This window comes from Saccostrea cucullata, unplaced genomic scaffold, assembly GCF_032062105.1.
Source record: "Saccostrea cucullata isolate Sc308-1 unplaced genomic scaffold, CSIRO_AGI_Scuc_v1 ctg4703, whole genome shotgun sequence".
NCBI lineage: Eukaryota > Metazoa > Mollusca > Bivalvia > Ostreida > Ostreidae > Saccostrea > Saccostrea cuccullata.
Genome location: NW_026939814.1, coordinates 72,614 through 93,177, shown reverse-complemented (window position 1 = coordinate 93,177; position 20,564 = coordinate 72,614). Strand labels below are relative to the sequence as shown.

Here is a 20,564-nt window from a genome sequence, read left to right as displayed (position 1 = left end):
TAACATATCTTTATTCATGTGTCAAAGAAATTGGAGTTAAGTTTTCTTTTTTAAGAAAATGAAGCAAATAGAGAAAAGAAATGGTATTCAAATTCAATACTTCTTTAAACAATACAAATTTTGAAGCATAGCAAGTTTAATTTACGCATACATCTAAAATATCAGAGACGAAATCAGGTGCCATGGAGAAGTGAGCATCCTCTCCCGACCGTTCAAACCCACCATTTCCTTCATGATCGCAAAAAACGGAAAAATCCGTATACAATTCAGTGAGTAAATAATGACCTAACCTTTAGTATAAAAAATATCACTCAGCTTTTAACTTGATGATAGATTGTATATGCTGAAAAGGTCATTGCATAGACCATACAAATTACGAAATGATTTTAAACGAGACTGTTCATTTTCTTGTTTCATCAATCTGTTAGTCAATAACTTACATGTACCTCGTTTTCAAAATTGTTCATGCGAAGAGCATGTTCTTGCGCATCGAACTAAGATATATAAACCCCGTACATGTATTTAGGTGCAAAAGTAAGGGAAGTTGGCGTTTAAAAAGTTAAAGTTATCATGTTTCTCATTAGGCTTTATCATTAGATTACCATTTACGTCTTTTCTGGTAAAATATCCAAATGTGAAACAGATGTGTCAGACTTTGTGATACTGTTGAAGTACTTTTTTCCGCGTGGTATTAATTTACGTTATGTACGCGATCACAAATTTTCCGCGGAAATTTGTCCAAGCGTACTTAATATAAATATAAGGCATTTAATGACAATTTAGAAAATCCGCGTAATTTTCTACCCGCGGGTTAAACAGAAATTGAGATTCCGCGGAATTATAACCCCGTGGAAAAAATTACGTCTACAGTATGTTTAATTTAAAGCTCACCGGGGTATATCGTATCGACATAAGAACGGAAATGGCGATTGCTAAATGACACTACATTGTCGATATATCTAACTTTTGAAATGAAGTCTAAATTAAGTGTGCTTTCTTTTCACATAAATGATTTTTGAACAACTTCTTCGTCCTCTGAATGAAAAAAGATTAACTTATAATTTCCTTCAGTACTGTTAATAATTAAGATCTAGGAAGGCTACTTCAGATAAGGAGATTTCAAAGGAATTTTAATACCTCGTTTAAAATTAAAACCTAATTCTATGTTCGTTTTCATAACATTCGATGGATTAAGAATACTTTGATTTCGTCTAATAATTTATTTTCAAATTTACTTCTTTTTAGATGCAAATGAACTCATAATGACTGCCGAGTAGATACGTCATAATAAGGTTGATAAATTCTCCTCTTGTGGCAATGGACAAGACCCAACATTGTGTATTTCTGAAAGGTATTACGATTATTTCATAAGAATGTAAAGGCAATATTGAAAAAAAACGAGATCCGTATCTCATTTTTTCATGGAATGCTACAATATCTAAGATTTTATGGCTAATGGGTCATTAGCTTTGGATCCGCCTTCATACTAAATGAGGCCTGAAAAATAGAGTTGATGATGCTTTTTAATTCATTTCGCAAAATGAATATAAGTCTGGTTTCAGAGAATTAAAACTTCATTGAACAGGTTGACAGTTCGCTGAAGGTAGGTTTGTCTAAACTCCCACTTTATCCACATTTCAAAGAATTACAGGTCTTCTATTTTGAACTCACTACTCAATGGCCGTAAGTGCCGAGTAAAAATAATTGCAACTCTACACATGCAAGTGGTGCTTTTCCATTTAAGTGAAAAATTCTCGAGATAGAGTTGCATAACATACAAACAAGTCGCGAATAAGAGATGAGTACCCTTTAATACTATAGAAAGTATGGTATTCTCATGTTTTGCTATGAGAAACACAAATGGCACTATATAAAAAGATTATGTGAAGGTCTCATTAGATTTCATTGTGGTATTAGAGGAGTACCTCAAAGCGTGATAGTCTCACGGATGGAAGTACAGACAGACGGACATCCTGATCACTATATATCTTCCCACTTTTCAAGCAGGGGTATAAAAATACCGTGCCCTTTATTTTTTGAAGGAATTGTTCAAAACTGGTAGAAATATAAATGAATTAGTTAATCTGATATTTTAAAATGATTTATGTTTATTGCTATTATTTTTAAAGCAAGAGTAGTGTGTATGTATTTATTTTACATCTAGAGTATTTATGTCAGTGCGTGTTTTGATATTAAAAAAATTGGACAAAAAATTTGGAAACCAGTTGAGAAGGTAGATCAGAAATTCATAAAAATGCGAACACATTAAAATTGTTGGTTATGATAATGAAGTGAATGAAAATGGGTCGCCCATGAAAGATAATTGAAATTACAGCCGAGGATTCGTTTAGATTCATAACTTCAAATTGCTTGAAAGGATTAAGAAGAACCGAGGTAAACGAAGAGTTATATCAATCTTCAGGGAAATACTTACTGAGTAACCCCCTAATATTTCAAAGGTATGTTAGCTGTGCACCGTAGTTAGTTAAACCCGATACAAAAATTTATTTTGCGATCATTATTTTGCTAACCAAGTATAAATTAATTAAACAAGATGTGCAAAAATTATCCATTTATTTGTTAGTTACCAATGTATGGCATTTCATGTCAATTTTAACTCAAGTTTTTCATACTAATTGTTAGTCCATTACTTATAGACTGAATGACGAAGAATTTTCCCATTATTTCCCGATCAAGGCAATGAACACACGGCAGGTTTATCAGGGGATGTTCAATCCTTCTTGGCACCTGATCCCACCTCTGATCTTTTAGAGGTCTATGTTTGTTCTGCTCCTATTTTGTATTGTTTTATGGACTTTGATATTGAATATTCGTTATCACCATATTCTTGAGAAAAACTATATAAACCTATACACCTAAGTTTTAAAAAGATTTTCACTGGCTTTTCTTGATTTTTGTTTAAGTGAAGGACGCTAAAATTGAATTTTTTCTGGGATTATTTTAAATGATGATTTGCACTGGTAAAATATACCCAAAAAAAATTCAAAAGCTATAAAAGCTATAAAAATTGTCTATCTATCGAATTTCCCCAATCATTATTTTTTAGCAATTGTTTCATGGTTATTTCCATTCTTATGTCGAAACAAAATATATCGGTGAGATTGAAATAAAAAGATACCACAGAGTGTGATAAATATTTTTCATATTAAGATACAAGCTTTATGATAAACGCGATGACTTAATCTTTTCAAACGCCAACTTTAGTGTAATTATGTTTAACACATAATTCAATTTTTCCTTTCATATTTTTCATCCAAATGAATAATTGGACCAAATAAGTTTTTCTTTTTATTTTAAATAGTCATATTAAATATTTTGACAACAAAATTAGTTTCAACTACTTGGCATAGTATATCATTTGACCTTTCTGCACTCAAAAAATTTTATTTTTCTGGTGTTAAAAAATTTAATTCAACAAGCAACAAAATCATTTGAAAGTAATGACATGTTTCCCGTATTTAAGGAGAATGGTTAAAATTATCTCATATACATTTATTCAGAATGCATGCGTAGCGCATTGATGAAAAAGTTTTCCGTCCAAATTTTTCTTTGATACATCGATCAAAGGAAAAAATATTACATTCATTTCTTATCATTTAATAATGATTTTAAATAAATAAAACGAAACTTTCTTTCACCTTTCTATTGAATTTACGCCTCAAAAACTGCGCACAAATACATCACAACAACGTTCACGTTGCTGAAATTCAAAATGGCTCAAACGAGGAAACGTTCTCAAATATTGTCGTGGCATTACCAACATTCTCTGAAATAATTTACAGTTCTTTAACACGAAAAACTTACCTGTTGTGTTATCCCAATCGGTATATTTTCCCCGGTAAGTTATCTAAGTTCGTAAATGTAAAGGGAAGCTGCTCAAATATCCTAACAGTTCGAACATTAACGTTAGGTCACAGAAATTTGGATTTCTATTTGCACATCTTTTCATCTGAATATATTATAAATACGTATCACAACCTGTCAATGCTGTAAAACATGAAAGAGTCTGCTGCCGATTGTGTAAGATTAAAAGAATCTGTCCTCATTCATGCAGTGTCGTTTTTCTCGATCATTCGTTTCCCAAGATTTAACAGATTAACGGTTTTCCTCTCTTTGGTAGCATAAAAAACGTTTCTTCAGAATTCTATTGTTCATACCAGACATCTCAAAGCCAAACATTTAACAAAATTATGTCGATTTCTATCCTTCTTTCCCAAAACTGTATTGTTGTTATGCAGACGATTTGATTTGTTTAGCAAAGGGCGATAATTCAACAAGAAACGAAAGTAGAAAATAAGTCAGGAACATAACGGACAGATTTCGAAATTCAGGAAAATATTTATTAAAGTAAAAGTATTTAATTATTCCTTCAAGAAGTGAGTAACCTGGAAGCGGGAAATATACATGTAGAGACTGCCAAGTAGTTCCGGCTGCTTAGTGCAAGCGAACTCTAGATTTTATTGATGCAGGTATCAAAAGAATTTTTTAACCAATCATAATCAAGTATTTCAGAGAAATTAAATGATTCAGAAAATGAAATAAAAAGTGGGTGTTTGTGATGTTAATTTTTAGATATTAAAAAATAGTGCTATCTTAAAGCTTTAATTGGGATTTCTTTTTTACAATGACTTTCATGATTTTTTTGATATATTTGCCAATATGATGATAGAATTCACGCCAGTTAATTTAATATATAATTTAGGAACAGCATAGGACATTTCACTGCACAAAATTGCTCTATGTGCAGCCTTCATGTAAAAATAGCAAGAACTGGGTACAGTATGTATTTAACGATGCGGCCCTGTAAAATCGGCAAAAATTAAACGCACGATAACATTTTTTGAACTGTGTCAATTTATTGTTAAGGTTCCCCTTTGTGAAAAATTGGTATCAATTTTCTTCGACTCACGTGACCTTTTGTGTATATAAGGTTCAAAACCGGTCAAATATTCCGGAAATCACCTATTTTGGACGTTTTGCTCCACTTCAAGTTAATATTTCGATGTGGCCGCATCCGAGTACATATGCGAAACAAGTATACTTTGGTAACTAATATGCAAGAGAAAAAATAACTGTACAAAAGTGCGGCCACGTCCGTTTTTTAAGAAAAACTGTAGTTGAAAATACTTCGTTTTTGGATAGATGTGACTTTTCCTCCTCATTAAAATATATACTTTTAAAGAAATTAAATGTTGAAGTCTGAATCTGAATGTGTTATCATCTAATCTATACTTTACAGAAATTTAGTGTTTAAATCTGTATCTGAATGTTATGAAAACCACCTAAACTTTTAATCGTAATATTTATCAAGGGACATTGTATGGAAATCAATGACGCAATACATTAAAAACATGACGTCACAATGATCCGGCATATGTTGAATAACCAAATTCTTCAGTCTTCCCTAATAAAATAATAATATGATAAAATTTCAATCAATATATACAGTGAAAAACAGTCAAAGGACATAAGTTTACATTCATACATGTACCTCTTATTAAAACGAGCGCCTCCTTCATACTGGACGTATGTGATATTGACTTTATGTTCAAGAAGAGATTTTTTTAACGTTTTATTGAAAATTATTATGCAGCTTTCTTAAAATATGATTTAGATTATATATTTATCATGGTGAATGTTGACATCAGTGTTTTCAAGACAGGTTTAAATTAAACATGCAATTGAAAGGCGGATCCAGGGCCGTTGCGTCTCGCCCCCCCTCCCAATCCGCCTTTTGATTTTTAAAAATTTACTTGTATTTTGTAAAACAAGCATGTAGTTAATATTTTTTTGTTACCAGCATTAAACACAAACTTATAGTAGATCTACACGTATAATATGAGAAATATTATTTTACCGCCATGGCAATGTATTCTAAAACTCCTGCAAGGTGACGATTGGTTTCTAAATCAAAGGGGGGCACATATTATAGTAGATGTTCGTTCCCCGGACCCTACCAGGATTGTGCTCCCAACCCCCATGAGGCTTCAACGCTGCATCAGACACTCTGCACTCAATACAACCCCCTCCCTCGTTACTAAATTCCTTTACCGGCAACTGTAATCTATAAGGATCGAATTTAGATAATGAAATAATATTATTTTGAAAAATTTTGTATTGCTACAGTTGTGATTGTTTTCTGCAATTTCTATGCAATTTTAAAAAGAAACATGATGTAATCAACTATTTATTTGTGTCTGAATATAGATTAACGGTTCCGAATAGCAATTAACATTTTTCTTTAAACAGACAAGTGAAGGCAGTTTTAACATATGTGAATCCGCTGTATATTTAAGAAATAAAAACAAGCATAGTCATGCATAATTTTTTGACAAGAGACATGCTTTTCAACTTCCGCTGCATACAATCGATATATTTAGCTCGATTAGGACTTTTTCAGAAACTGATGAAGTCATTAATTTTATAAGATATTAAATTACTTTTTAAAAATTATCTTTGTTAAAACGAATGTATCAGACAAAATATTGTTAGGATTTAAAAGAATTTCAATCAAATTATCCATGAAATAATACATTAAAAATGTCATAGGATATCAATATTGATACAAATGACATTCATAAGGGCTGGGAAAGTGGGGAGTGGTGTCCAGTCCATATCCATAAGATGTCAACTTCCGTCTGTGATGATTATTCGTTCCGAAAAAATATGAAAAGTATTTTATCGTTATGCCATTCCAAGTTTTTTCTCTGTTTAGCGTCCACTCATCTTTCAAAAACCTACCTACCTATTCGCAAAAAAACACACAAGCCAAAACATAAAACACAAGCTTAAAAGTTATAAAAATGATGTCCTTCAAATGATTTGATCTAACTAAATTGCTTTAATAGAAGAAAAATCTATTCTTAAGCAAAAAACACGGGTCAAATGCTTAAAAGACACCCAATATAACTTACTGTACAGAATTATTTGGAGAAATTTACAAATATTAAATTCAAAAATTTCGACTTCATATATCAATTTAAGAACTCCTGTTGCTGTGCGTTTTTACTCGTATGGGGTGTCAAAAACCAAGGCGCACGCGGACGCTAAACATAGAAAAAACTTGGAATGGCCGTACTACAAGAACAAATGACGTAAAACATTGCGAAAACCCCAAAAAGTGGATGTTTCCGAAAAATTATATATTTCTGAAAATTATTAAACTATTTCAAACTATCAACGATGTATGATGAATTGAAAGATAGTTCAAAATGGTTTACTGGAATATTTGCAGGATTAAGTAAATAGTTCTCGGTTAAGAAAATTTACAGTTTTCATTTTACGTAACGTTAAAATCAGTAACGTCGTGATGACGTCGTTGCGTCAAAAGTTGTAATTATTGAAGAAAATGCACCATTTTCCCAAACCTCTGGCGGAAAAACGGTATGAGATAATTCCAAAAAATAAAATGATTTTGAAAGGACACATTGTGGGCATGTTTGTAAAAAATTTCAATCACATTTAGAGACAGTGCCGCCTCGTTATACATACCGTACCCAGTTCTTTATCATTTTCGTTTATGACTACGATCAGAATCACTAATTCATGTATAACTTTGATTAGCCTGTCGATATGCAATATTATAGTTTTCAGTTAAGTGGAAAGTTTTACATTGCGTCACGATATTTTTCGTCAGATGCATCCAACGTTAACAATTCGCGTGATTGGTCAACTCATAATTATCAAAATTGACACGGAAATAGTCTGTTGCACGAGCAACCAATCGGGGATAAGAAGAAAGTTCCAGTCGTAAATTAAAGCTTGCGGTTAGGAGGCGTGTTCAATTTACCTTGAGCGCAGTTGACAACTAGATCGTTACGTAACTTGAAACTTTACACTTAGCTGCAAACTATAATGTAACTTCTTTTGGTACTGTATCTACTCAAACTTTTGTGTAAATTGGTGTTCAAACATATGTTTGTTTTCGCCAAAAATAGTTATGCCAAAATTATTGGTATACCTTTGCAAGCAAAACTCCAAATTTCACACCCGCTAAAGAAACCACCATACGGTAACAACATGTAGTATTACTTTATGAAATCCCTAACAAAAAAATACTATAGTTAACTATAGTTTACTATAGTTTACTATAGTAAATCAAAGTTCCAAAGTTTTTACCATAGTAAATCAAAGTTCCAAAGTTTTCCCCATAGTAAATCAAAGTTCCAAAGTTTTTACTATAGTAAATCAAAGTTCCAAAGTTTTCACCGAAGTAAATCAAAGTTCCAAAGTTTTCACCATAGTAAATCAAAGTTCCAAAGTTTTCGCCATAGTAAATCAAAGTTCCAAAGTTTTCGCCATAGTAAATCAAAGTTCCAAAGTTATTACTATAGTAAATCAAAGTTCCAAAGTTTTCACCATAGTAAATCAAAGTTCAAAAGTTTATACCATAGTTATTCAAAGTTCCAAAGTTTTTTTCATAGTAAATCAAAGTTCGAAAGTTTTTACTATAGTAAGTTAAAGTATTGAAGTTTTTGTATGTTTTTTTATTAATTTTTTAAATTATTTATCTGTTTTAAGGGTAATGATTTTGGTTTGTTTTTTTATCTTATAATAATTTTTTTCTCCATAAATGATGATAAATATTGCTTTTTTATCAGTGCTAGTACATCTTTTTTTTTTTATTAAAATTCATTTCTTGTACTTTGTTCTTATTGGCGGAGGGGTCGGGTTTTTCTAACGTTCATTTAAGCCTCAATAAATCTTATTCTTGACATTTCATAAAATGTACAGAATAGAAGCAAAACCATAAATCCACGGGTTTTATAGTATTTAATCAAAGTTCCAAAGTTTTCATCATAGTGAATTAAAGTTCCAAAGTTTTCACCATAGTAAATCAAAGTTCCAAAGTTTTCACCATAGTAAATCAAAGTTCCAAAGTTTTTACCATAGTAAATCAAAATTCCAAAGTTTTCGCCATAGTAAATCAAAATTCCAAAGTTTTCGCCATAGTAAATCAAAGTTCCAAAGTTTTTACTATAGTAAATCAAAGTTCCAAAGTTTTTACCTTAGTAAATCAAAGTTCCAAAGTTTTCGCCATAGTAAATCAAAGTTCCAAAGTTTTCACTGAAGTAATCAAAGTTCCAAAGTTTAACTTTGGTACTATAGCTAACTATAGTTAACTCTAGTTTACTATAGTATTTTTTGTTAGGGATTGCCAAGTTCCCATGCCATATCGGTCAAATTATACTCTAATAGGTATCCTAAAATTATATGCGCTTTTCATAAAAGATAAGATTTCTTTTAGAAAAATCACAAGCATACAAAATTAAATGAATGAACAGAGGGATATTACAATGTACACCTTATGTTCTTCTTTTGTTTTATTTCTGAACATGAATGAGAAGGATATGGAGATAACGAACAGTATTCAATCTCAAAGTCCATTAAACAATATACAAAATAAGAGCAGAGCAAACACGGACCTCCGAAACATCAGAGGTGGGATCAGGTGCCATGGAGGAGTGAGCATCCCCTGCCGACCGGTCACACCCGCCGTGTGCTCGTTGTCATGATCAGGAAATAACGGAAAAAATCCGTTGTCAACTCAGTGTATAAATAATGAACTAACAATTGGTATGAAAAACGTCAGTCAGCATTCGACTCAACGATAAATTGTATTTGCTGACAAGGTCATTGTATCGACCATAGAACTTACGAAATGGTGACTTTAAACGAGACTGTTGATATTCTGGTTTCATCAACTTGCTTGTCAATAATTTATCTCGTTTCAGAAATTGTTCATAAGTAGAGCATGCTCTTGCGTATCGAATCAACTGAGATATATATACTCCGTATGCAGGTGATGAAGGTATATTGCTGCATAAGTAAGGGAAGTTGACGATAGAAAAGTTAAAGTCATCACGTTTATCATATAGCTTGGTTGTTAGATTACCATTAGTTTCTTTTTCAAGTAAAATATCCAAGTATGAAGCAGAGGTGTCGGACTCTGTGGTATCTTTTATCTCAAGCTCACCAGGATATATTGTATCGGAGTAGGAATGGAAATTATCATTTTTAATTGACAATACGTCGTCGATATATCTAAATGTCGAGTTGAAGGCTACAGCAAGTGTTTTCTTCTTTTCACGCATAAGATTTTGCATAAATTCTGCTTCATATGAATATAAAAATAAGTCTGCTTATAACGGGGTGCAACTAGTACCCATGGAAATTTCAATAAATTTTTCGAATACCTGGTCTCCAAATAAACACATAGATATTGTCAATCAGAAACTCAAGCATCTTCCTGATGTCAACTTCAGAGTACTTATGTGTGCAATCAGAATTTGTTTATAAAATAATTTTGCAAATGACCAATGACGATGTAAGTTAATTTACGAGTTCCATTTTTATTGAAGAAGCAGCTGGCAATGATATCAAAAAGCCTGGATTTTAATTTGTCGTAGGGAATGATTGTGTATAAAGTTGAAAAGTCATAAGTTTTTAAGCTGTCGATTTTTGTAAAGTCTTGTGATTTCAAATCGTCCAAAAGTTCTTTAGAATTTTTAAGTATCCACATCTGATTTACACAACTTCTTGAATATATAGTCGCACAGTACTCTTGAAGTTTTTCCTTCACTACTGTCAAAATCTTAGTGAGAAGTAACGAAAGAGGCTTGGTTGAATGTAATATACCAACTTTGTTCCAATGATTTGATAACAAAACAACTTTTCATTATTTCATGTTTCACACCGATTGTTATACCATTTTATGTACAATTTGTCAACTTATTACACCCCTTCAAGGTCAAAAAGGGAATGTTTACTCCCCCCCCCCCAACACTTAATTGACACCATTCCCTGGGTTTCTCGGCTCCCTGTTTAAAAATATATTTAATCATTGCAAGAGACTTGAGTGCCCTCAGGAAATTCGACTACTATGCCATGAATTGAGATGAAAATCAAATTTCAAATTCAACAGATATTATAAATATTCATTCAAAATAAATAACTTTCATTGCCAGTAGACGATAAGAGAAATATGCAACAACACATTCATTACACCATTATCCTGTCGCTCTTTTAAACATCAATTTCACGGAGAAGTGAGCAATATCAGTCTAAAGGATTTATTTTTTAAAATTCTGAATGCTCCATTAAAAATTGTGATGTAAAGTATAATAGCATTCTTTATTACACAGAATCTGCGGTGATACCAAGTGGAAAAAAGGTATGACAGTTTTTCACATTAAAACAGAGTATTTTTTCCCCAAAATCCTTTAAATTAATATTTTTTCAAGATTTGTTTACTTTTCTTTTACCCGCTTCAAAATACTGAAGTCTAAACCTTCCCTATGATTAGAGAAATGAGCATCCATCAAATATTCCAATATTATATTTCAGAGAGTATTTCTCAATTTGATAGCTGCAATAATGAATGCCTTCCTTTTTGGGAGAAGGCTACATATTTTTAGGATTGCTGTTATGGTGCAAGTTCGATAGTGAATCACTCTCGCGTTAAGTTATCAGTAAATTGCTATTTTGTTTATCATTTCTTACCTGAACTTCAAAAATGTAGATACGCAAGACATAAATCAACTCAAAAATACAAATTAAAAACCATATATATGTTATTTTTGTCTATGAAAATATCACGGCTTTAATTTATCCGACAGGTTTACTAACCTTGATCAATTTTATTTTTGGATCAAGAGAGTGGATCTTAATGGCAATTCATTTATTTTAAACTTAAGTATCGCAATTCACGAAAAAAATATGAAATAAAATAAATTTATTTATCGATGTTTATTGACGTCATACAACACAATCGTTTATTAACATCGACTTTTACTTTAGTGGGTTATTCTAAGTCTCAGTACAACACACGAAAAATGAAATTGCTTCTGAGGAGAGCGACCATTAGCATTAGCGACCATTAGCAGGCAGATTTTCGCGTTTCGGGTCCATAATATTGGAAAGGGCTTCATTATTGCAGCTAGCAGCTTGACTTGAGTTCTGATGATTATGAATCTCTGAACTGAATTTTTTTTTATAGATTAAAATATCAAATAATTATAAATAAACTTAAAACGATGTAGTTTACATATGTAAAATAAAATTGTTCACTCAGACTTTTTTTGCCGATCATCGCTCCTTTGAATCAGGATTTTAAGATAATAATACTCAATTAGCTGACTATGTGTTCAAACGCATAAGCAGACACTTTGGCGAGAAATTAATTTTTGTTTTATTAGCTAGATGATAAGATTGCTAAAGTCGAATAACGGTTATTTTTCACATATGGTTATAACTATTTATCACAACATTTTGCAATCGCTAGAAAGACAAATATTTAACGTCATTAAGATTATTTAATTTCAGTTGACTGCCAAAACGCTCTTGAAAACATTCTTTTTGCTGTTTGTTGGTTTGATTGTCACGGTAATATTATATATATATTAAAAATAACATTCAAAGATTCCTTGGCAGATGTTAAGCTTAGTTCTAAATATCATGGGATGCAAAGCTATTGAAATATAATAGATCTGTACAACTTTTTGGAATATTTCTAGATTTGATAAAGAGATGACATTCAGTTAACTATGATATAGACGTCAATTATTTCTTCACAAAAATTGCCTGGTCTTTGTTCTTTCTAGCTTAGTACTTCGCCATTGATCTACAGATGTTTAGTGATAATGGACAGTAGCGACAACAATTGTGCAGTTTACGACAGAGTGTCGAAATTAAAGGTGTCATCACTAGGAACATGTGACCATGACGATGTCAAGGAATGGGCCTTCCGACTGCTACTGACAACATCTTTATTTCTTGCTTTCGTCACGGTTTTTCTTATCATCATGCGAGGATTCATGCTCTTTTCCACTCTAAGCTCATCATCATATCCAACAACAATTTTATTTATCTGTGTAAGTCTTAATCATCTTTGTTTTTATTCTTGTTTATTGCAAAAAATTAATATTTTTTATGAAAGCCATTTCTATCGATATAAACAAAGACCATGTCTTTTGTACATATAGGTGTTTGTTGCCATGGCGTCATTGACCATTTCGACTTCTTTTTATTACAACAACCTTTATGAAACAAGAAACAAAGCAGTGGTAAGGTTAAACATCGTCTTATTGGCGCACAAAAAGTGTAAGGATTTGGTCAATTCTTGAGGTGTTATGAATTATTAAGTTGTAATTAAAAGTGATCTATGTAAAGTAGTTTGGACGATTGAGACACATGTTTTTGATCACTAAATTACTTCCAGAACTTCAACACTTTGAAGATAGCCATGAAATCATCTCTTGACACGAATTTCGTCAGTGATGACATCAGCAGTGCAAATGTGACGTCAAACGAATGGAACATGTTCTTTATCGACGTAAGATATTATTGAATATTGAGATACCAAAGATTTTGATAGTTGTTAATCAATGTTTAAATGTATGTTTGTTGAATATTTATTCAACATCTTCTATACAATGCAAAATATATTTTTGACTTTATAATATCACAACATTGTAAATATTGAATTTATTATCACCTGGGGATTATATAAAAGGGTTGCGTTGAATTCAAACGGTGTTGATAACTGGATATGCTGATCACTAGATATCTCCTTACTTTTTAAATATATCTTACAGAGATCATATATTCAATCAATATTTTAATTAGGATATAGGCAAAGATGGTTTTGCCTTTATCTTTGTTTCATCTTATGGAACAGTGGCGTATTTTGTAAGAAAGTGATACCATATGGATATGTTATTAAAAGCACTAAAATATTTCCTTTTTAATTCCTGTAGTATCTTTATTATCTTAAACCAAGATAGAAGGTGAAAACCTTAGAAAACGTCAACCATAAATGTAATTTCTGGTGATCATTTCTTGTGAAATGGCTGCTATGACCACCAGGGCGTGATTCTGCGGTGACCAATTATCTAGATTTTTTAATCAGGTGAATTCTATTTTTCTGCCAAAAATTACAAATTGCACATTTGGTAACATGCCGCACTACTATATGTTTACATTTAAAAATTGATATATATCGAATATAGCGTATTGTGAATAAGATCTCGACCATGTACATGTAGACGTTTTAATGAATGGAATTTCTTTTGTTTAGTTTGATTGTTGTGCTGTGGATGCAGTTACTGGACCTATAAATGATTTTGATACCACTCCTTGGTGCACCACAAGTGGTTCATGTCAACAGACAGATTCTCATATCCCTAAAGCATGTTGTATTGGTGTAACTAAGGACGACTACCAATCAGCACCGATGCCTTGTCATAGCAGCGTCACCGATAACTTTAATAGAAAGGTAAACAATAAAACAAAGAGAGAGAGAGAGAGAGAGAGAGAGAGAGACTCAATGATAAATTGTATTTGCTGACAAGGTCATTATATCCTCCATACAGCATACGAAATGATGACTTTAAACGAGAGAGCTTAAATTCTTGTTTCATTAATATGTTTGTCAATAATTTACCTCGTTTTAGACATTGCTCATACGTAGATAGAGCATGCTCTTGCGTATCGAATCAACTGAGATATATAAACTCCGTAAGCAGGTGATAAAGGTATATAGCTACATAAGTAAGGGAAGTTGACGATGAAAAAAAAAAAGTCACGTTTATCATAGAGCTTTGTTGTTAGATTACCATTAACGTCTCTTTCAAGTAAAATATCCAAATATGAAACAGATGTGACAAACTCTGTGGTATCTATTATCTCAAGCTCACCAGGATATATCGTATCGACAAAAAAAAGGAAAATGCACTTGTTAAATGCCAAAAAGTCGTCGAAATATCTAAATTTCGAGTTGAAGTCCACAGCAAGTGTTTTCTTCTGTTCGCACAAAAGTTTTCATAAAAATCTGCATCATATAAATACAAAAATAGGTCCACTAATAACGGAGCGCAATTGGTACCAATGGGAATTCAAAAAAGATTTTTGAAAGACCTGGTCTCCAAAAACAACATATGGATATTGTCAACCAGAAACTCAAGCATCTTTTAGATGTCAACTTCAGAATACTTGTACGTACACAAAATAATTTTGCAAATGACCAATGACAAAGTAAGTAAATTTAAGAGTTCTATTTTTATTGAAAAAGCTGCTGTAAATAATATTTAAAAAACCTTTAATTTATTGTGGGGATATGATTATGTATAAAATGGAAAAGTCATAAGTTGTTAAGCTGTTGATTTGGTGAAATCTTGAAGATTTTTAATTTTTCTTGGAATTTCTAAGTATCCACATCTGATAAACACAATTTCTTGAAAAAATTATTGCACAGTACTCCTGAGGTTTTTCCTCCACGACTGTCTATATCTTAGTGAGGAGTACAGGAAGAGGCTTGGTTGAACATTTACTGGAACTCTCAATGTATCTTTGTTTGTAAGAATTCTTATGAAATCTCGGAATCCAATAAATGGTACTTCAAATTCATTTTGGATCTTCGGCATATTATTAAAATTTTAAACTGACCGATGATTTTGAAGAATTTCTTCCGTAGAAAGGGAACTACGAGTATAGGTTGGATTACAACTTGCAGAATGAAATCCAAGTTCTTCTAACTAAGATACAATTTATATAATGAGCATGATTTAAACGAAGACAATATTGTCTTAATGTTGTTACATTCTTTGTCTGCTGGGACCAATAAGTACTGATCATGTAATCTATCTACTTCTTTTATTGAATACACAAGGATAGATGGTTTTCATATTGCCCTTCAATCTTTTAATGCGTGATTTTATCATGAATCTGAAATATTTAAGGGGGCCGACTATAGTTTCCATTGCGCAATATTTCGCGCATCATAGTAAAATTAAGCGTATTCACTTTAATAATGCAACTTTTTTCGTTTAATTATTAAAATTAAACAAAATTAAGAAATTATAGGTATAAAAATGTAATTAAAATTTGATATGACTGATTTTTTAGCCGATTTTGCAATTGATAGGTAGGTTGAAGTCGTTGCAGTGTGTTTTTGACGTTATGATAATCTGTAGCTCTTAAAGAAAGGGGTAATAAAAATATTATTAAAGAAAAAAGTAACAAACATACGCTCTTGAAATTTAAAATATAGAAATTTGAGAATATCCCCGTTATTTTTATTATGTTTTCATGTGAATCCATTGTGTACATCATATTTTGTAATACTCTATATATAAAGATAGTAAAATTTGCTATTTTTTGCATTTTGAGATGCCCCCTCTGGTAACAAGACGGTAGAATTTTGTGTTTCTTACATATATTGTATAATATAGAATTACTCATCAAATATTATAGTTTGAACAAAATGTCTATTGTAGTATTTGTATAATTTGCTTTAAAGTGCGAAAAATTGGTATTTTCCTATAGAATCCAATAGTAAATGTACCTGTATTTTGATACGGTCCTCAAAAAATACCTGGACGGTAGATTTCCCCCAAACTTTGCATGTACACTGAAGTTAATGTAAGTTATATATGGTGTAAAAATGAAGAGTTTCGCTATTGTAGTTTTCACACAATAAAACTATAGTCGGCCCCCTTAATCCAGTTTGACGTCTTTTTCATATAAGATGAGAGTGAGAGATTCAATGCCATTTCTCTGATATTATTAACGTATAATTATATTAGGGTTGTCTGGAAGCTATACAGGAGAAAATGACGGAGAATAGAAATAAACGAGACGTAGATATAGACCATGTTCTAAGTGAAGGAATCCGTGTTGTACTGATGATGGTAAATATAATGTTATTTTCTCCTTTATTCATTGTCGAAATTATCGGTAAAAGGAAAAGTTTTATCAATTTTTGTTAAGAAATGATATGTTCTATCCAAATCAATTTCATTCCATGGTTTAATGTTTTTATTATTCATATGTGTAAAAACTAAAAAAAGGATTTTCTGCATCCTCATTTATGTATATGAATGTTTTGAATGTATAAATTTTTTTAAATAAACCTACAGATACCTTTTTCCTTTTTACAGGCTGTGTGTGCAATTGTTTCTGTTTTTGAAATTTTTGCCAATTATTGTAGTCATCGAGTATTAGAAAAACCTAAAATTAACCCTCTTTCCTGAGAAAGTGAAAGTTTTCATACCACATCCCAGCTGAAATCCTTATAAATTTTTCATATGCTTCTCTTCCTGTTATCTTATCTTTGAGCAATATGTATATTTTATATATATTATCCCAAAAATCATTCGGTGTACATGTTTAAATTCAATAAAATATTTTTTAAAAATCAAATTCTTTTGTTCTGGAAATTCATTTTAATTGCTATATTATTTTGTATAATACAAGATGTTTCAACAAAAATATCCCGACGTTTGATGTTTAATTTGCACAATAATAAGATATTTATAAAATTATGAATATATCTTAAAATCCAATTTCTTGCAATATTATTGTGATATAAGCAATATTAAAAAGGATATGGATATAACGAATAATATTAGGTCTCAAAGTCCACAAAACAATAGTAAATAAGAGCAGAGCAAACACGGACCCCCAAAACATCAGAGGTGAGATCAGGTGCCATGGAGGAGTGAGCATCCCTTGCCGACCGGTGAAACCCGCCGTGTACTCCTTGTCATGATCAGGAAATAACGGAAAAATCCGTATACAATTCAGTGTATAAATAATGGACAAACAATTGGTATGAAAAACGTCAGTCAGCATTTGATTTAATGAAAAATTGTATTTGCTGACAAGGTCATTGTATCGACCATAGAACATACGAAATGATGACTTAAAACTAGACTGCTGATATTCTTGTTTCATCAACTTGCTTTTCAATAATTTACCTCGTTTTAGAAATTGTTCGTACGTAGCGCAGGCTCTTGTGTATCGAATCAACTGAGTGATATTCACTCCGTATGCAGGTGATGAAGGTATATTGCTGCATAAGTAAGGAAAGTTAACGATAGAAAAGCCAAAGTCATCACGTTTAGCATATGGCTTGGTTGTAAGATTACCATAAGTGTCTATTTCAAGTAAAATATCCAAGTATGAGACAGATGTGTTAGACTCTGTACAGGTAATAAGAGTGTATATATTACTACATCGAGTCGACATATGATTAAAGTAACTATTGTTAATTGTTTCCACGTCGCCAAGATATCTAAATGTTGAGTTGAAGGTAATATTGCAGCTGATTACGCCCGGCATTATGTTACCAGATTTTGTCAAGAGATTTTTTTAAAGCATGACATTCAACCTCTCGATTCCCTTTCGTACAATCTAACATGTAATAACTGTAGGTACAGTAACTCATTTTTTACATACTTTCTATAATAGATATCCTCTTTCACTTCAATGAATTAAAAAAAAACAATCAATCTTGGTATGAATTACACTTGCAGGTAGGGGACTACAGTACCGACCAGACCCAACCTGACAAAAAGCAGTCCCAGAGCAGTCCCGGGGACTGCTTTCTAGTAATACTTTAGCAGTCCCACAGCGGTTCAAGTGCAGTCCCAGAGCGGTCCCAGCCGTCCCAGAAAACAGTCCCAGCAGCCCTAGTGGACGGGGTTTATTAATTTAACGGTCGGAGCTAACTCAGAAATGAGAATTCCAATAAACAATAGAACTGAAAAAGGCATTAGAAATAGATTCTGGGTAGTATGCCAGGAATCCTTACATGTACATGTACGCGAGGGTCATTTATGAACAGAACGCGCATAGAAAATTGAAATTACAGGTATATTCAATAGAGGAAAAAGGCTTTCACACCTACTTGTACATATTTATACGAATTACACTGAACATGAAGATTTAATCACAATTATCGGGTATATTAATAATTCTTTTGTGATTGATATTGGTTCCCATATTTATTTTTTATGCAGAAAATTAAACGTGATTTATTTACATTCCAACATATAGTAAGCTTTAAATAGATATTATTAGATATTATCATTATATGGCCATATTCCATACTATCGGGATACTCTAAAGGATTTTTCTTCAGTATTGGGGCTTAAAAAAAAATCTTTGTTGATTTTGCCAAGTATTATTTTTCAGACATGATTATTTTTACTGACATGTCAATTATCGTTTATTTCTCTAGTTCTATGAAACTCGGTTTCAAGTGTTTTGTTTATAAATGTTAGAGTGTACATCTGTTAATTTACCATAACCGAAGTCTCAGATTATGTTCAAAATTAATTAATCCCGAAAGAAATTTATACACATTTCATGAATAACATTTTTTTTCGCATTACATAAATTTAAATTAGGGTCATTCTTTACCAGCATATTCAATTATGTGTAAAGCTGATACGAATACCCAAATAACATACATTGATTTTCTGCCCAAAGGCGATTGAAACCATGGGTGTTGATACCATTTTATAAACATATATCGGCCTGGTAAACGCTAGTAAAACAAAAAAGAAATAAATCACAAAATACCGGTATTTTCATTTTTTTTTTTTTTGATAAATGTACTCTTTTAGTGACTTGTTTAAAAATTAAAAGCTACCAGTAATTCATTAATTAATTCCACAATGATTATTCACATTGATTATGCAACAGAAGAATGGTAGCATAATTTTAATTCATGGTCATTTAATAAATTGTTAGGTTTTATTTGAGGATTGCATGGAATACTCTTTTCTTTTTTAGTGTGGTCCTTGTAATACATGTAGCTTTTTCAATCAAAAAATCTTATTTCTAACTGTAATGATTGTTTTTAAATAGTACCAATGCAAATTTTTAGTACATAATTCAACATTAAATAATTTTGATAAAAAGAGGCCCACGTGTAGCTATCTCTTTCTCATATACCTGTAGTTTATTTTCAGGAATAAAAATTTTCTCATGACTTCCTTATTTAACAACTTTATTATTTTAATTTACTCTAAACTATACATTAATTTGTGTAAGTAAACAGTCCCTAAAAATATTAATAAACTATAATAATCTCATCTTATTAAAGGAATGTAAGAAATTCTTGCTTATTAAACAGTTTAAACTCATCTCTGCTGCAAGTAAACAAAACGACATGGAGCCTGCAAATTCAGAATACACAAGGCGCGCAGCTATCAAGTCACTCAGAACCTTTTTCACACATGAGTGAATAAAACAGTCCCAAAGCAGTCCCAGAGCAGTCCCACAGGAGTCCCAGAGCAGTCCCACAGCGGTCCCAGTGCGTTCCCAAAGCTGCTATCTGGGACTGCTTTGGTGTCAGATTGGGTCTGGTGGTTACTGTAGTAATACTAATGCAAACTCTTAGAATTCTTGTTTATTTTGATTATGAATGACATATCACTGCTCTTTCATTACCCTAACCCATGCAAAATATGCAACATGAATATCAGAAAGTGAATATTAAAAATCCTTTTTACTTTTTACAGGCTGTGTGTACCATTGTTTCTGTTTTTGAAATTTTAACCAATCATTGTAGTCATCGAGTATTAGAAAAACCTAAAATTAACCCTCTTTCCTGAGAAAGTGAAAGTTTTCATACCACATCCAAGCTGTAATCCTTATAAATTTTTCATATGCTTCTCTTCTTGTTATCTTGTCTTTGAGCAATATATATATTTTATATATATTATCCCAAAAATCATATGGTGTACATGTTTAAA

The 20,564-nt window shown here is 31.7% G+C and overlaps 1 protein-coding gene across 1 annotated transcript; it reads left to right on the top strand.

Moving 5' to 3' along the window:
* The first annotated feature begins 2,201 nt into the window (after window positions 1–2,201).
* On the top strand, window positions 2,202–17,151 carry LOC134254045 (uncharacterized). Its single transcript, XM_062736615.1, has 8 exons — window positions 2,202–2,233; window positions 12,346–12,405; window positions 12,624–12,893; window positions 13,005–13,085; window positions 13,241–13,354; window positions 14,099–14,296; window positions 16,605–16,709; window positions 16,959–17,151. The coding sequence occupies exons 3-8, from the start codon at window positions 12,663–12,665 to the stop codon at window positions 17,049–17,051; spliced, it is 822 nt and encodes a 273-aa protein (XP_062592599.1). The 5' UTR covers window positions 2,202–2,233; window positions 12,346–12,405; window positions 12,624–12,662; the 3' UTR covers window positions 17,052–17,151.
* Window positions 17,152–20,564: the final 3,413 nt, after the last annotated feature.

Bases quoted from the DNA above. Each gene is read 5' to 3' on its own strand.
- LOC134254045 (XM_062736615.1), top strand. From the start codon at position 12,663: ATGGACAGTAGCGACAACAATTGTGCAGTTTACGACAGAGTGTCGAAA. The intron at 12,894-13,004 runs GTAAGTCTTAAT...TTGTACATATAG, and splicing joins CAACAATTTTATTTATCTGT to GTGTTTGTTGCCATGGCGTC. The intron at 14,297-16,604 runs GTAAACAATAAA...TAATTATATTAG, and splicing joins CCGATAACTTTAATAGAAAG to GGTTGTCTGGAAGCTATACA.